Here is a 17,640-nt window from a genome sequence, read left to right on the forward strand (position 1 = left end):
TGAGGCCATTAGCTGTAGGTTGTGGTACTGTAGGGTTTTTGGGACTGTTGGGTTACTGTAGGGTTATGGAACACGTGTGTGTTTGTTTGGCAGAATTTCTAGTGGGCACCCGTAGGTTTCTGCCATACCCGGTTGGGGGATGGCGGCCTCTCTCTCCAGACACCGTGACTGCCCGGAGAGAAGTGCCACCCGTGACCGAGATTCGAACCGGCGACGGTGCGCGTTGCGACCGACGCATTATCCACTCGGCCACTCCGTCCCCCAAATTACTATTTATTTAATAGTTAAAGTCTACATACTTTCTTATCTTTTTTCTCTAACTGTTTTTGTCTCTTCTCTGCTTCTTTCAATTCTTTCAAAACTTTCTCTAAATAAAATAATCAGAAATATATTTTACAAGTGACTGAAATGTTTGGAAACAATTTATACAGTTAATATAATATTATAAAGAAAAATATAATTCTTTTTGAACACTGATTACAGAGTAAACAGTAAAATATAAATGTTAAATGTATAATTCATTAATTAATAATTTCTAGCTACAAATCATTAAGATTTTTTCATATAATATTATGACTGGTTATTTTATATTAATTCAATCATAAATAATACCTTCTGCTTCATTTAAGTTTTTTGTTTCTTTGTTTATGACTTCTACTTTCTCTTCTACGTTGGGTTTTATTTTCGTATCAATTTTCTTGACTTCTTTTGGTATTGATGTTGGTATTGATGTTGGTGTAGATGTTGGTATAGTAGATATTGGTATTGATGATGGACCATTATCACTTTTTGGATTTACTTTGACCACTTGTTCTACTTTTGGTGTATTTTCTTCTATCTGAGGTTTTGTAAGTTCTGGTAAAGTAGTCGGCCGTACAATATTAATAATTTTTCTAAGTTTTTCTTCTTCTTCTTGTAACTCATTAATTTTGATCTGCATTTATACAAATAAACAAAATAAGATATAAATTATTACACAACAACTATCAATACTGTACTTTTAATCTTTTGATCTCAACTTTATCCACAGTTTTATAATTTCTAAGATCAGACATATAAGATTCTAAAGAGTCTTCATCATTAGTTCCACCATACTCTTTGGTAACATTTCGATTTAATCTGTTTAATTTACTCTTAGTATGTTTAAGATCAGCAATTAAAAGTTTATGTTTTTCCATCTGAAAAAAAATGATAGGTGTTACAATCTGACTAAAGTATTGATTTTATAATATCATAATTTTAATTTAATGGGACAATGTACATACCAATGTTTCATAAGTATCAACAGTTTCAGCAGCTTTACCAAATTTTTTCATTCTTTTTTTGCGCTTCGCATCAATATCTCCTGTACGATCCAAGAAATTATCATCATCACTGTCATAAAAGTCTTCCTCTTCCCAATTTTTTTCTTTACGTTTCCTACTTTCTGTAATATAAAAAGGTATAGTTTAAGTATGCACTTAAAATAAATAAATATACACAAATATATTTACCATGCGTGGATTGTCTTAAAAGTCCATACATATCCAAAATTTTACATGCTTCTAATGCACAATGTGCAATTGCTTCTTTTTTTTTACCACTTATTGTAGCTTCAGCAATTTGTGGTCTTCCTGTAATGTTTGCTATTGGTAATCTAAAATAGAATAGTTTCAAAATATTTTTTAGAAATTATTATGAATAATATTACTTACTCTATACGACAGGTAAATGTTCCAAATCCTTTTTCTGATACATCATACTCCAATTCTTGTCCTTCTCTTTCAAACCAACCTTTCAATGTTTTTTTAGGATCATCCAAATATAATTGCTCATTTTCTTTAGGGGCAAAAGGATTCTCTTTGGTATCTTCTTCTTCATTTGCATCTTCGCCTAAAATATTAATAAAAACATAACACAAAAAAATATGTAGTTTAAAATTTAACCAAAACTATTTAATTACACCATTCCAATTTCAAAAATTTTAACCTATGAAAAAGTTAAGTAGAACAAAGTAATAAAAATAAATGTTCATTCATATTATCTAAGCTTTAAAAGTAAAAAAATACAAGTTTCATTGCCATTTATAGTTAGTATTATAAATATATTTAATACATACCCATTCCCCAATCAACACCCTGTTCCATTTTTTTTCTCTCTTCTTCCTCCCTTTTTAGCCTTAGCAACTCTTGTTCTCTTTCTCTTTGAACAAGTTCTGCTTGTCGTTTAGCTTTTAATTCAGTAACAGTTAATTCAGATTCTTTTTCTTCGTCGTCTGGTGGTCCTTGTAACAAATACATTCTAGTACTACCACCAAAACTAATCAAATGACCAACCTGGAAATCACATAATCAAAAAGTAAATAAATTATGTATAGAATATAGTATTTTTAAAGTAAACATAACAAATGTATAAAAAAATTTAAAAACCTACGTGGACTTTTACATAAGTCTTAGGCTTAATTCTTAAACGGTTTAAGAATGTTCCATGTGTACTGTCCAAATCGTATAAATAAAACCCTCTATTTTCATCGCTGATAGAAAAAGTAGAACGATATTGTAGGATTGCATGAAAACGTGAAATTGTTGGATGTGCCATAGTGACATGGCAATTATTTAAACGTCCAAAGCAATGGAATGATCGACTTTCTAATTGAATTGTACTTAACATTACACCAGATTTTAACTCCTAAATAATTATTAAAAAAAAAAATTAAAATTAAATATCAACAACAAAAAAATCAATAAACAAAATCCTAATGAATAAATTGTCAGTACTCAAACCTCTAAAAAATATTTATCTCCAGGTTTCCCACCCCAAGACGGTTCTTCGTACGGAATAGGAACTTGAGAAGTTGTCTTTGAAACTTTTTTTGGTTGGTCTATTTTTTGTTCAACACTGAGTTTTGTATTTTCTGCCATGTTTATTGTCGATGCAACATCACCATCACCGCTAATAACTTCCTCACATATTACTGGTTTTTTCGAGCCAGGTCTGGGGCCGAACAATTTAGGCACTTTGAACACAGGCCCTTCCTTTTCGTTGTCCATGATAAATAAAGTAAGTACACTTGAGATGTAGGTGCGTTTGCCTGAAGAGTTATGTTTATGAACTCAAATACAAAAACCTAATACCTACCTACAGGCTACAGGTTTTTAATATATTATAAGGATGAAGCCTCACACTTTTGTAAGACTCAGGAACTAAATAGAACGAGTGAACGACAAAAATAGTAGATCTTATATGCTTTATGAATTATCGTGAAGTAAACTGAACGTTTTCGAATATTTTGATTTTTTGTTATCTAATATCTATTATCAGTGTTCATGAGCTCACAACAACAATAACATAATGTTATGCCATATTCCCATGTTCAAATAGTTCAGTAGACTATATTATAGATTTATAGAGTAACTAGACAGTAGACCATACAAATTAGAAGTCAGTCCAGATCCAGAGGCAAGGAGTCAAGAAACATTACAGAAAATACAAGACTAATAAAAGAAATTGATCGATCGTGAAAATAGGTAAGTACTAAGTATGTCAATCGAATTTAAAAAACGTAAAGTTGTGCAAAACCGACGTAGACGAGCTACCTCAGATAGTGAAAACAGTGATGAAGAAAGTGCTGTTGTTTTAAATGAAAAACGAAGTAAAAAATCTAGCCCATTTATACAAAGTACTTCCAACAAGAAGCTCAAAGCGTCTGAACCAATACATGATTCTTCAGAGAGTGATAATGAATCTGTCGGTGTTTCATACCGTTCCAAAATGGACACCGACATGAGTGGACCAAAAGACATGGGTGCAACAGCAACAATTGAAATTGATACTGAGCTTGACAAAGATGCCCAAGCCATCTATGAACGTTCTTTACAAGTGAATAAAGAACTTAAAGGTAAAGAAGATGACAAAGTTTATAGAGGTTTAGCGAATTATACTCAATATTATGAGAAAAAAGATACAGCGTTAGGTAATGCATCTAGTGGAATGGTACGCAAAGGACCTATAAGAGCACCGGCAAATTTACGTTCTACTGTTCGTTGGGATTATCAACCTGACATTTGTAAAGATTATAAAGAAACTGGTTTTTGTGGTTTTGGTGACAGTTGTAAATTCTTACATGATCGTTCAGACTATAAATTTGGGTGGCAATTAGAAATGGAATCTTCACAACAAGGTGATTCAGATGATGATGATCCATCAAAGTATGAAATTAAAGAAAATGATGATGATTATCTGCCTTTTAAATGTTTGATTTGTCGAGGATCTTATGTCAATCCTGTAATGACAAAATGTAAACATTATTTCTGTGAAAAGTGTGCTTTAGCTCATTTCAAAAAGAGCACTAAATGTTTTGTTTGTGAGAAACAAACCGGAGGATTTTTTGATCCTGCTACAACTATTATTGATCGACTTAATGCAGCTAATACAGACATAATACATCAATGTAATTCAGACGAAGAATCGGATTAATTAATCTATTATTTTTAATTATACCTATTACCTAAGTATAAATATTTAATAGTATTAAACCATATTATAAATGCATAAAAATTGTTGATTTAGTTAAGTAATTATAATTTAAGATTTATTTTTTTCAAAATTAATAGTTTTTAACGAATTAAAGGTATTTTCTGTCCTCTAGTTTTTACAGCACAAACAACATTTTTCTTATTTTAGATTTGTAAATTACCTGTAGTCCAATACAAAAACTTTGAACGATCTATGTCAAACCTTACAATCTACCATTCATCCATACAATCACCATACAATCTACCTTACATAACTACCTAGTTAAATCATAAACATATTGTATTAATTTGATGTCCCAAATTATTACGATTGAATTCTAGACCTCAATAAAAAATGTGATTTTGTAATTATTTTAAGAACTAATAAACTAGGTTTTATTTATTTTGGTTTATTATTAAAAAAAATGTTCTAATCAATAAACAACATTAGTTATTCTTACAATAGTACAATCTTTTTTTTTAATACTCTACATTTCATTTGTTGATACACTAAACCAACAGATTTTTTTTTTATTTATTATTTTTTAGTCGGTAACTACGATAGCTCAACAATTATAAATTATACAACTATACGAGATGGGCTTATGACAAACACAGAAGAAAAGAACAATACATATTGATATTAAGACTGTAGAAAGTATAAAAAAAAAAATTTACAAAAATAATAATAATGACATTAGATTACAAATCAGCTTCCAATATTAAGTTGGTTATTTTTTTAATGACCATTTCAGATCAACAGAATGTTAAAAATAATAATCCCTCATTATTGTAACTGTATTCTGTAAAGGTGTACGTATGGTTTCCCTGCAACGTCAAATAGTGGAACAGAATCGCATTGTGGTGCAGATCTTATGCCGGAACTGGTAGTGGCGCCAGGAGCTGCAGGGAAAATATTCCCTGATAGACCCAAAGATGGTCTGGGAAAAAATTTCCAGTTAGAAATTATGTACACTTAGGCCACATTTATTGCAAGAATATTAAAAATTTGGGAGGGAGCAACTGTAAAGTGAGCTGTACCTATTTATATATACCATAGTTGTTGTAGATAACTTTAAATTTCTTAAAATTTTACCTCAATTTGGAAGTTTGATGTATTTTCTATTATTAGTACAATGTAAAATCATATCAACATTTCTAAAATAAATACCAAATATTTTTAAAAAACTTGTTATAGCTGATGAAGTGATAACCATCAAGGCTCAAATCTATGTTGTATATGATATTTTAAATTTTGTATTTCATTATTTAAAAATATTAGTAAATATTAAGATAAATTATTTTGAATTATTTTACATTTATCAGTCATAGGTAAAAAAATGAAAGTGTACGAGTCATCCTAAATAATAAGATATTAAGAAATTATAGTAAAGTAAATGGTTTATAATTGATTATACTTCTTAATATATGCTTATTAATTATTACCAAATTATAAACAGTATAACCTTGATTACCTTACCTGTATTGGCTATATCTATGTGCAGTTAGACAAAAAGAGGGATGGATAATTAAATTTGATGAATATAAGAAAAACAATTATATTTAACTATATAACAATTTATAATAATTAATTTTTTATATTACATGTATCAATGTATTTATTTTTATTTAGGTTTTTAAGATGTATTAGGATAATATTTATAAAATACAATAATTAAAAAAATTGGTTATTTTAGTTTGTTTATACAAATCATGGGCCTTTTTCATAAGCAAGATTTTAATTTATTTTTTAAGAATACATTATTTTATTAATAGTACATGATAATGAAATTAACTTATGATGAGAGGCGGAATATAACAGAAATTATCAGATAATCATGGTTATACTATAGTTGTAAGTCATATAAACTGCTTAAATTAATTAATTTAATGAAAAATTCCAAAACTTAAAATGTATTGTGTAAAATATAAATACTAAAACAGTATCATCTTTTAGTATAGATCAAATATGTAATATATTATAATATGTAGGTCAACACAATTATTTCTTTTGATTCTAAAAAAATTGTTTGTATTATAAAACTTTATTTAATCTGTGGTATTATTAAAAGCTTAGAGAGTAATGACTACACAATATGAAATATAGCTTAGCTGCTTAGAGACATCCAAGTATCCACCCAAAATATTAATGATGCTTGTAGATACATTAGCATTGTCCATTTTGTATAGTGAATTTTTATAAATAACGTCTTGTTCATCCTGAGTAATTGTGAATTACACATTTATAAATTATTGGGAAACAACTCAAATAAAATTAATTTTGGCGGCCAGTGATAAATTTAGGATTGATGAAAAATAAATTTAAGATTTCTATTCCATGATATTGATAAGAACCGGATAATAAACGTGATTTACATTTTTTACCATTCAATTTACGTTCCATAGACTAGTCCATACTGTCAGAGTCTGACTAATCCACAGCTCATTGCCCATTGGCCTCTTGCCCTCATTGACCATTGTCTTTGGAGTCTGGCGTTGATAAAAAATTGTTTTTAATTTTTACTACGACGTTGTCGTTGTCGTTTTTGAAACTTGTTGTTCTTGTTATTGTCGTTCCGAGTCCTAACATCTACGGAAACTTAAATAGTCAAAAACTGTGAAAAAGAATCTCACAACGCCGAGCGATTACCGGACAACTCTACTTCTCGACCGTACTGTGAGTACGATTCCATCCCGAGGTGGTGTGTTCAATCCGTTCCGAGTAATGAAAGATCGGCAAACTGCACCAGGAGATGGTATTAGATCTCTAAAAACTTCCAGAGTGTTTCGGATTATCAACTTTGAGCTTTACTCAAAACCGGTAATATAATAATGTCATGTTTTATTATACCTAATTTATCGATATTTTTTATGTTAAACAATAAGTCGATTTTGGCTGTTTGGCGAAACGCCACTACGTCTTAATGTCTTATGTTGAATAAGAAAATAATAGGTACTTAATAATCAATATTTGTTATTTATTCTCGTCATTCGGATTTTTCTATGAAATTTTATTCAGCACATCCAATGATTTTTTGACAACCTAACCCCTGTTATAATGTATTATTATAATCACTTTTGTGTTATTTCTTAAATTTGTTGATTAAACCTTTCAATGAATTTAATATTGTGCTAAACAAAAAATATTTAATATTTAAGTGTTTACTTACCTATTGTTCTTTTTCACCTACAAATAAAATATGACTAAAAGTTAAGTACCAAGAAGTAGCTTTAGAATCTTAGGGAGGTAATTATATCAAATATGCACCTATAGGTACCTATTATCTATAATTTTATGAAAAATATGTGTGTTTAAGAAATTGCGTAATAAAGTGTAGTATAAAAATCAGATGCACAAACATTTGCTACTATTATGTTTGTAATTTTTTTCAGAATAAAGTGATCATGGCATTAGGACTTGTATCAATATCATTCACATTTGGATATCTAGTATACATGAGACACCAATATGAAAAAATGGGATATTATCCAGCTGTTGCTGAAGATGGCCGCCATGAAGTATATAAACAAAGACAATCCAAATGGGATTGAAATTGTATTGTTTTAGTATTACAACACCTTTTAGCCCTACTTCATCCTTACATAATTATTCTACTTAAAAATGGAATCTTCACTAGCCGTTGAGGCTGATATTGACAAATTAATTGCCAAGTATAATAAATATGGACCAAAATGGCAATTCCAACTACACAGATTCATTTCAACATTAGAACGGTATAAACGAGAAATTGAAAGTCAAAGTTCTGAAATAGATAAGTGTGGACTTTCTTCAACAATTTTACAAATGAAACTCGCTATAAAGGATATTTCGAATGAACATAGAAGATGGCATAGCGATGTTTCAAGAGTAGGCAAAACTATTGACAAAAATTTTGTTGCTGACTATACAGAAGCTAGTAATAAAAAAGCGTTTAAGACCGATCATGAAAAAGAAATACTAAACAAAATAATTTGTATGCATTTGTACAGGGATTCAAAATGGGAAGTGGCTGAAGAATTTTTAAAAGAAGCTGGTATCACAGTTGATGATAAACAGAAACAACGTTATTTAAATTTGAACCATATTGTTGATAGTCTGAGACAAAAAGATCCTATGCCAGCGTTTGAATGGGTATATCAAAACAAAATTCAGTTGGATGCTAAAAAATCAGATCTAGAATTTAAATTGCACCAAATTGTGTTTTTAGATATTCTTAATCGTGGTGATCAATATGAAGCAGTTGTCTATGCTCGCACAAATTTCAGTCGTTTTATTGACAAACAAAAAGAAATCCAATCTACAATGGGTATGTTATTATATCCACCTAATGTTGCACAAATGCGTACTGAAGTTATTGACCTATTTATAAAAGATTCTTGTCTTAGTGATGATGATATGTTAAGTGTGTGTGTGAATGTGGGTTGCTCAGCTTTACCAGCTTTATTGGATATTAAACAAGCAATTTGTCGAGATGTGGGAGGAGTTTGGAACGAAAATGACGAATTACCAATCAAAATTGATACTGGTTTTGCGTATCATTCAGTATTTGCTTGTCCAATATTAAGAACTAGAAGTGGAACATCTAATCCACCTATGATGTTAGTATGTGGCCATGTTATATCCAAAGATGCTCTCAATAAATTGGAACGATCTGGTAGATTAAAGTGTCCATATTGTCCTAAAGAACAACTTCCATCAGAAGCTAGAACTATAAATTTCTAGATTGTTTATAATATTTTAAATGTTCTCATCGTGTACAATGTAAATAGTTAATAATATTGTATTTAAAAAAATGTATATCTACTAATATACATTGGTTATAACTTATAATGTATGGTCTTTTTTTTAATTATAACAGCTGCATCATATATATTGTAATGTATCAAATTGGAGGTTAAATAATTTTATTTATAAGAAATCAATTTGGCAAATCATCATGTTACTTATAAGTAATTTCAATGGTGACTATTCCAAGTTTATATACCTAGTTTTCTTATTTAAAATTAAAACTGGCATTTTTCCAAGTATATAATATATATCCATAATCTATTACAATAAATTTCATAAAGTTAAAATTACATACTTCTTAATTTGTAGTAAAACAATTTGATTAAAATTTCTTTTGTAAACGATGGTAATATTTTAATTTAACATTATTTATGTTAACATATGGTATGTTTATATTTTTAGTCAAATGAGATACAGTTTTAGAAGGTTATTAGAAATGTTAAATTGTGTAAATTTACTTTTATAAATATATTTTAAATACTTATATTTGTACGAATGTGTGTATATTATGTGTTTAGGTAATTTTCAAATTGAGCAAATCAATAAGAAAAGTATAGTTAATACAAATAATATGTAAAACAATTTTTACGGATTTTATCATGCTGTAGTGTCATGATTTCAAATTGCATCTAAATTTAGAGATGTTAGTTTTTTGTTTCCCAGTTTAGAATAAATATTATAAAAAAAAAAATTATTGTATGCGTCTCATGGTATTATTATCCAAGCTATGTTTAAAGCATCAATGTTACATTAACATATCCATTCAAACTTTGATATTAAATTTAAAAAACACATAATACATATCAAATAACAATATATTACCAAATTACTCATAATTTATAAATAAACATTCCAAAATATTAAAATTATTAAAAACTATCAATTGAAACAAGTTTAAGTACAAATGGGTTATAACTTATAACAGCAGTGTCAACATAGTTGGTGAAGTGGGTGGGTGCTGGATGGCATACTAAATAGCATTTTATATGTTTTTCCTCAATGTATCATTAATCGCTTTAGCAACATAACTAATATTTGTGAAATTCAGTCCAGTGACATTTATCCGTCCGCTTTTTATCATATAAATGTGGTGAAAATGTCTCAAGTATTCCACTTGACTATCTGAAATTAAACACTTGGGTTAGTATGCATTATACAATTATTTTAATTATAGTTTATCTTACACTTTCAATTTCTATATTCCATCTATCATATTTACCTGTCAATAGTAACAATATAAACATCCCTTTTTGATCTGTTATATGGTTCCATTTTCTAAGAGCATCTTCTTCCTCAAGAGCTTTTCGAAAAGCTTTTCTTAGTTCTATCATTTGAACGGCCATAGCTTTGGAACTGCTCAGCCTTTTACAACATAAATATGTACATTTTTAATCATTTACACCTAGAATAGAATTGTGTACTATAATTTACCATTCGTCATATAGTTCAGGATTGGATAATATTTTGAAAACTGTGCTAGCACCGTGGTTTGGAGGATTTGAGTAGAGACTTCTAACTATTCTCTCGAAGTGAACTTTAAGGCTATTGATGTTGTGGCCAGATTTTTGTACAATCGTCAAGTTTCCGACTCGTTCGTCTAATAGAAAATTTATTTGATTAATACCATGTTGTAGATATAGGTATGTTTAAGGTAGTAGTAGTTTAGTCTATAACTCACTGTACAAAGTGAACATCTTAGAAAACGATTGTGCGCATAGAAATTCGAACCCTTCACTATGGAAGTAACGTACGGGCCAGGTGTCTTCTTCAATATCTCCAGACGCCATTCCTTGATACGCAATGTCGAAGAACGGTATCAATTTACGTTCCTGAAGATTTTCAAATTTTTTAACAAAATTGTGATGTAATGATTAATTTTTAAGTACACGATCTGGTGGCATATTTAGGGCCCCAGAAAGTCTAAGCCGGAGAGCCTCAGGAACTTTTTTTATGATTTATGCGTCATTAAAATATTGAGAAATAAGTTAAATTTTTTTAAATCAAATGGAGGCTTGAAAAGTTCATTTCTAAGTATATAATGTTATTATTTTAAATACCTACGTTTATAAATAATAAAACAATTATTATATTATTTATTAATTTTAAGAATAACTCTGAACGGCTTTTACAAAAGAGTGAAAAGAATAAAGATTAAAGATATATAATTTTATAATATGTTAAATTAATAGCTATTCTTCAATATAAACTAAGTAACAAATTAACAATCAAACAATATAAGTACCTATAAAAGCAAATTACGAGGCAAATAAACAATTAAAGGGCCAAGATCAAACTATATTGGCAGACGTGTAAGCGTTCTGTGCACGGGGTGGTTATAGCTGAAGGGAGTAGAATAAGAGGAATTATGTTTTTTTTTTATTTGCTCTTATAACATCACTATTTAGTATTTAATAATTTAATTACCGTGCTTAAGGGGCCTCCTTCTGTTTTTGATACCATTCTACAGAGTTGTACACTTGTACGCCACTGTGAGGTACCTACCTATTAAAAAATCTTAACTTACTTTCATAATTTCGGCAATAGTTTTCCACTGTTCTTTGGTCAGGTCCAATCCAGTTGGATTATGACCACACACGTGCAATATTATGACTGAATCAACAGAAGCATTAGAAATATCCTCACAAAGTCCTTCGAAATCAATATCTATAGTTTCTTTATTCATGTAACGATATTGTATTTCATTTCGAAAACCACTAAACGAGAACAAGGTTCCATGCAATTCTGAAAAAAATTAATAGTTATAAAACCAAAAAGTTGACAAATACTTATAATAAATTATTACTATTGGGTAGTATCTTCCTCGAAAAATAATATTTTTATTTAGTATTTAGAAACAAAATTACTTAATGTGGTAAGTTTGTGACTTCTATAAAAAAAAATTCCTGCAAATAACTAAATTAATTTCTAGATGTTTGGAAAACAATGGTAAAAATTGAAAATCTGAAATTAGAAATTTCAAGGTAACTAAGTTTTAATGGTACTTATAGCAATTTGAAGTTTGTTGCTTATTTAATTATCTATTAATATTACATCGCATATCTAATGCATATAGACCCGGCAACTGCGGCAAGGTCACTCGCTCGCTTGGTAAGTTTAAATTGAAATTATCCCTCGATGTATTATGTAAAACCACCTAGGGTAGCTCCGTTAATAGGAAAAACAACAAATTTGGAAAATGGTTATAACATTAATTATTGAAACTTAAAGTTTCTGCGAAATTCTGATTATATTAAATTATATTAAATATTTAATATAATCTGTGCTATTACTAAAAATACATTAGAAAAAAAATTGAAATAAACGAGCCGTCTGAAGATTTAAGCGTAGTTGTATACCATTTAAAAATATAATTTAAACGGTTCCATCATTTTCCTTGACGAAATATTTATTTATAGGTAGGTACTAAAATATAACTCAATATTTTACCAGCTATATTAGGTAGGTATTTTTAATTACTAACCCCATGACGGATCGGGATAACAAACAGTTGTGCAATTCATGTACCGCGATAAGAATTCAGCTCCAATTTTCAAAGCTCCGGCTCCACCAATGCTCTGAACACCAAATACCTATATTAAATGTAACATCAAAATTAAGTCTTCATAAATTGATGATTAAAAATTAAAATCCTAAATTGTCTGGTTTTCTGCCTCGTATTGATATGTACCTATATTATGTAGATTTAAAATCAGTTTTACAATAATTGCCCACCAGGCTACCTACTAACCTAACATATGTGACAATGATGTTAATGTTCTCCAATAATTGCGTTAGTATAATACATAATAGTATGCTACGTACTCACCTTTCCGTCTTTCCACTGTTGATCAATATCACCTAATAATAAACGGCTTGCTGATTTTGTAAAACCTTCAATTCCTGTGGGTGATAAGTAACCGTGATTCAAAGTGTCATTTACAACCATGTTTTCTGCTCTCTTAACCACAGGTAACAAATAGTTACTACCATCTTCCAATCTAAAAGCTATAGCAATAGGTAGCTAATAATTATTGTAATTTATAAGACTATGGCTATATTCACTCCTATTTTTGTGAAGTCCGTCATTACACTGTGAAATTAAAAGAAAATACTACTAATATACCTATAAATGGATAGGTACTAGGTAGTTAAAGTTAAAATGTACAAGCCCAGCTTAGATAATGATTGATGACTTAACAGTGGTCTTCTACTAGAAACTTACCTTAATTAATTATACATAAGCAATTTTGTGTTTTCTATAAACTATATAATACCTAATAATTATCGTTATAAAGTGTTTATAGCATCATAAATGTCACAAGTCACAACTCACAAGACACGTTATGTTCTCAAGAATATAGTGACAAACTGACAAAACTCAAATAACGGAAATTTTTGGGACAATTATATGAAAAAACTATTGTAGGTATTATTTCTTCAATAACTGTTTTATTCTGAACATAATTTGTACATTTGTACATAAATTAAAACATTATTTAATTTATGTTAAACACCTACATTTTATTATTTTTATTTAGTACCTACCCATTTAATATAGGTATGTGGGTATATAATATATTATTACGCATAATATGCAGGCTCTATAATATCATCTCTTTAGTTAAATAATAAAAAAATGAAATTTTTTTTAGAAGTCTGCGTATTCTTGTGCATTGGCGAATAATGTGGTTGGTTTTTTATTGCCAAGTGCTGTATATTAGGTACTTACTTCCATAGATAAGATCTACTTTTAGAGGAGAGATGTCGTCTTGGAATGCAGTATTGACTTCAATATATCCATTACGGCCCACTACGGGAACATTACTGAATTGAACCATGATTATAGTTGTTGCTCAATATAATATTAAAACAAACTGTCTAGGTATTTACTATGTTATAAACCTTCTACACCTAGTAGGTATCTATCTAATGGCCACTATAGTGTATATAGGTACTATGAAATATGTAATTTAACTGTATAAATAGAGTTTAGTTAAGTAGAAGACCTTATATTTGCCAGAAACGTTCTAAACAATTCTTGAACTCGATTGAGACTGTCGATGTTATTAAGTTACTCGGATCAAATGACGACTATTGGAGCTAGGCATATAAATAACTGTAGAAGAAGAATATTGTTTGATTTATGGTGGTTTATATAGAGGTAAAAAAACAATCGCTGTTCTCGTGCATGCACTGCAGATATAGGTAGCAAGTAAGTACCCATAAGGCCATAAATATTGTATATACCTAACACGGCTTTAGTAATTCAGTCATAACACTATCTATATCACGCATATACATACTTAGCGCTCATCATTTTCCACACCAGCTTACTCTTTTTGGTAAGCCATAATTGCGAACGTAGCATGTGATATGTCATCTGTGTAAGGTGTCATTAACGTTGAAGAGAGCGTGATGACGATATATTCTGGTCAGGTCTGAACTCGAGGTGCAGAGAATGTTTTTTTTTTAAGTTTATACGTTTATTTTAAGTTTTATACAGTGTGTTCGACGATGAAGGTGAATTACTTAAATTTTTCCAAGCAACTTTGACTTATAAAATTTTTTTTTTCTTAAGCTTTTGATTTATGCATGTCATATTTATCTCATTTGTCTTTTAATAATTTAGTGAAAATCATATAAATGTGATTTGCTTACGATACCACACATAAATTTAAAAAAAAAAGCATACGAAATCACAAGGAACATCGTAAAATTGTAGATAGACTGTTAAAAAATATGATAAATATACTACATGCATAAATTAAAACCTTGGCTTGCTCTTAGTAAGTCAATTTTTAAGAGAGAAAATAACTTTAGAGTCAAAGTTGCTTAAAAAAATAAAATAATTCAAACTTGAACTGAAAAAGAGGGGTACAATTAAAAAAATTATTTTGTTGCGAATGAATGGAATTTTTTTTAAAAATATGTGCATTATTAAATCCTTTATGCAATAAAAAGAAAACCAAATGAAATTCAACTTCACGAGTTAGAAATATTTCGTGTTACCTTTATTGTTGAACACACTGTATACAAATTAAAAATAGGTTAATCAACTTTCAAGTACCTACCTGCATATCTACCTATATTCGTTGCTCATCATATTATCATGTTCTTACACCATCATTTTTATTTGTTTATTGCACAATGTGTCTGATCGATAGATATCATAAATCATTATGTATAACTAACTATACCTAACTATATAATTGATACTTAACCGTAAGACATACTTGGGCCACAGCTGTTTCTGCAGCCTTGTCAACCCCTGAACACACGTCAACCGCATTGTGTCATTTTATAGTACCATTGATTATCACTATTTATAATATTATTCATGGTACCTATTACTTATGGAGCTATTATATTAAAGTAGGTAACCTATTGGCTTTTAATTGCTATTATAATCTCATATGCGGCTGTACTTACATCGTACATAGGTATACAAAACACTTGACACCATAAACGATTGTCGAATGGTATAATTGTACAAGTATATGGTGCAATTATAAGTAAAAAAAAGTAATACATTAATAAGTACGTGTATTGTACCTAACTAAGTAATTTTTAACTTTTCTACTAGTCGTATATTTGTATTACAATATGCTTGTTGAAAACAATTGTTATCAAAACGTCAATGGCGAGAACCTGTTAAACAAGAGTTCGGACTCCTGCGCATTATAGGCGTTTATTCAGTCTTAAACTTAAAAGTGCTTAAATGTTTTACCCCAAAGTTCCTTTGCTCCTCGCCCCCTATACAGTTTTACGGTTGTATACATCAGTCATAAATTAATTTTATTTCTGATAAAATTATAAATTACTACGTTCAAAAGTAGTAAACCTGATTTTTCAGAATCTTTTTTGACCGATTTATAATAAGTTATTATTATTATTAATAACCAATTATTGCAAAGACTATTACATTCTTCGATGAACAATGGAAGCAGACAAGTAGTTAAGGTCATCCACATTTTCACTACTTTCATCATTTTTGTTTTATTAAATTTAAATATTATACTTAACATATTTAAACAGGAAATATATGTCCGTGCCATAGGTAAGTGCATTACTTATACAAACTACAGGGATAAATTCATTCTTATAAACTCAAAATTATACTTTAAACAACATTTTTTAACTCAAAATAATCTGTTGGTGCTAATTAAAGAGGGCTGCTAAGCACTTCCTGGCATCCCCATATGTGTGCCAATACTCCTGTGGTGAACATCTATTGAACAAGAGATTGGACTCCTGCCTGTTGCAATATAGTTCTGCAAATACGACCGATGTGTGGTACAAGTTAACGATATTATACACTTAAGAATCAAAATAAAATTGAAGAAGTAAGGGTAAAAGGTAAATTTGTCTCTTTATTTATTTTTTAATAATACATTTTAATTGTTATATGAATATGTAATTCTTATGTAGATCATGTTTTTGCTTGCTATCCGAAACCTACTTGAGCCGAAAACCTGGCAAACTTGCTTGGTCCCCACCGAATATATCTCAACCCATGGATCAAGGAATAATTTATTACGAAAAATATATTACCACTCGTTTCTTATACAGTATGCCTATTTAATTGCAAATATTGATCAGATAAATATAGTATACCTCAAATATTTAAAAAAAAATAAAAGTGCTCAGCGGAATATTTTTTGAGAAAAATTGTTCACGGAAAGCGAAGAAATGTATTTACAGAATGAATGTGAAAATAAAGTAATCCATCTGAAAAAAAGAAAGGCTCGAGGGGGTTATTATTGTATAAAGAATAAAGATGTCATATTGGGTAAAGCATAGATACCACTTACCTAATGTTAGTCTATAATATTAACCTCTTACTGCATAAAGGGGATATAAGTCCACTTTTTATAATTTTTTAGGAGAGACAAAAAACATGGGCTTATCCATTTTCTGTTGTAAACCATTATTTCCAATAAATAAAAATATAGAATATAATTATATAAATATATGATTAATTCATATAAAATAAAAATGATGAATGTCTTAAACTATAATTATATGTTATGAATAATATAATTTATAATAAATTGAATAATCTAGAAATCTGTTTAAAGAGGAATTTCTGGTTAGTCCCACGAGTTTTTGCTCTAAAAAGGTAGGTTGTCACTGCACGTTTAATAATATCCACCACTAGTAGTTTTGGGTGTAGTCAGAATAGTGGGAGTAGTGGAGATAAAATGATTTTGTCAACTGGGGGGGGGGAGATAATTCTTCAACTGACAAGTGGCGACCCAGGAAATCTAGTACCTACCGAACCGCTGCAGCTCTGACTATCTTTTGAAGCTAAAATAAGGTCTTCGATTGTGGGCGTAAGTCACCAAAACCTGCAAGTAT

The 17,640-nt window shown here is 29.4% G+C and overlaps 4 protein-coding genes, 1 long non-coding RNA gene and 1 pseudogene across 6 annotated transcripts; 4 read left to right on the top strand and 2 right to left on the bottom strand.

Annotated features, from left to right (window-relative positions):
• Positions 1-111: 111 nt before the first annotated feature.
• Positions 112-3,253, bottom strand: LOC111036244 (kanadaptin). The gene is made up of 9 exons (XM_022318206.1): positions 2,763-3,253; positions 2,413-2,667; positions 2,099-2,315; positions 1,695-1,872; positions 1,494-1,636; positions 1,266-1,426; positions 999-1,178; positions 613-934; positions 112-367 (listed from the first exon to the last, which is right to left on the bottom strand). The coding sequence occupies exons 1-9, from the start codon at positions 3,027-3,029 to the stop codon at positions 285-287; spliced, it is 1,806 nt and encodes a 601-aa protein (XP_022173898.1). The 5' UTR covers positions 3,030-3,253; the 3' UTR covers positions 112-284.
• Positions 3,254-3,493: 240 nt separating this feature from the next.
• On the top strand, positions 3,494-4,958 carry LOC111036245 (RING finger protein 113A). The gene has a single exon (XM_022318208.1). It carries the CDS (start codon positions 3,520-3,522, stop codon positions 4,453-4,455), a length of 936 nt encoding a protein of 311 aa, XP_022173900.1. The 5' UTR covers positions 3,494-3,519; the 3' UTR covers positions 4,456-4,958.
• A 1,944-nt stretch (positions 4,959-6,902) lies between these two features.
• LOC111036247 (small integral membrane protein 8) lies at positions 6,903-8,158 on the top strand. Its single transcript, XM_022318210.1, has 2 exons — positions 6,903-7,314; positions 7,887-8,158. Exons 1-2 carry the CDS (start codon positions 7,219-7,221, stop codon positions 8,043-8,045), a joined length of 255 nt encoding a protein of 84 aa, XP_022173902.1. The 5' UTR covers positions 6,903-7,218; the 3' UTR covers positions 8,046-8,158.
• LOC111036237 lies at positions 8,116-9,216 on the top strand (annotated as a pseudogene).
• Positions 9,217-10,079: 863 nt separating this feature from the next.
• Positions 10,080-14,666, bottom strand: LOC111036239 (aspartate aminotransferase, cytoplasmic-like). 2 transcript variants are annotated; one of them, XM_022318202.1, is made up of 8 exons: positions 14,012-14,666; positions 13,109-13,287; positions 12,764-12,872; positions 11,807-12,024; positions 10,961-11,111; positions 10,714-10,879; positions 10,502-10,644; positions 10,080-10,404 (listed from the first exon to the last, which is right to left on the bottom strand). In XM_022318202.1, the coding sequence occupies exons 1-8, from the start codon at positions 14,118-14,120 to the stop codon at positions 10,265-10,267; spliced, it is 1,215 nt and encodes a 404-aa protein (XP_022173894.1). In that variant the 5' UTR covers positions 14,121-14,666; the 3' UTR covers positions 10,080-10,264. The 2 variants fall into 2 exon arrangements, with proteins under 2 accessions (XP_022173894.1, XP_022173895.1); XM_022318203.1 differs by having other exon boundaries at positions 13,109-13,182; positions 14,012-14,390.
• Positions 14,667-14,763: 97 nt separating this feature from the next.
• On the top strand, positions 14,764-17,284 carry LOC111036242. Its single transcript, XR_002604745.1, has 3 exons — positions 14,764-16,339; positions 16,451-16,638; positions 16,711-17,284. It is a non-coding gene; the product is annotated as an uncharacterized LOC111036242 (long non-coding RNA).
• Positions 17,285-17,640: the final 356 nt, after the last annotated feature.

The sequence above is a fragment of the Myzus persicae genome, unplaced genomic scaffold, assembly GCF_001856785.1.
Source record: "Myzus persicae strain clone G006 unplaced genomic scaffold, MPER_G0061.0, whole genome shotgun sequence".
Classification (NCBI taxonomy): Eukaryota; Metazoa; Arthropoda; class Insecta; order Hemiptera; family Aphididae; genus Myzus; species Myzus persicae.

Coding starts and splice junctions, on each gene's coding strand:
- LOC111036244 (XM_022318206.1), bottom strand. CDS start 3,029: ATGGACAACGAAAAGGAAGGGCCTGTGTTCAAAGTGCCTAAATTGTTC. Junction 2,316..2,412: donor AGACTTATGTAAAAGTCCAC/GTAGGTTTTTAA, acceptor TGTGATTTCCAG/GTTGGTCATTTGATTAGTTT. Junction 1,179..1,265: donor TTGATACTTATGAAACATTG/GTATGTACATTG, acceptor ATTTTTTTTCAG/ATGGAAAAACATAAACTTTT.
- LOC111036239 (XM_022318202.1), bottom strand. CDS start 14,120: ATGGTTCAATTCAGTAATGTTCCCGTAGTGGGCCGTAATGGATATATT. Junction 12,873..13,108: donor AACAGTGGAAAGACGGAAAG/GTGAGTACGTAG, acceptor CATTTAATATAG/GTATTTGGTGTTCAGAGCAT. Junction 10,645..10,713: donor CCTGAACTATATGACGAATG/GTAAATTATAGT, acceptor ATGTTGTAAAAG/GCTGAGCAGTTCCAAAGCTA.
- LOC111036247 (XM_022318210.1), top strand. CDS start 7,219: ATGAAAGATCGGCAAACTGCACCAGGAGATGGTATTAGATCTCTAAAA. Junction 7,315..7,886: donor TTGAGCTTTACTCAAAACCG/GTAATATAATAA, acceptor AATTTTTTTCAG/AATAAAGTGATCATGGCATT.
- LOC111036245 (XM_022318208.1), top strand. CDS start 3,520: ATGTCAATCGAATTTAAAAAACGTAAAGTTGTGCAAAACCGACGTAGA.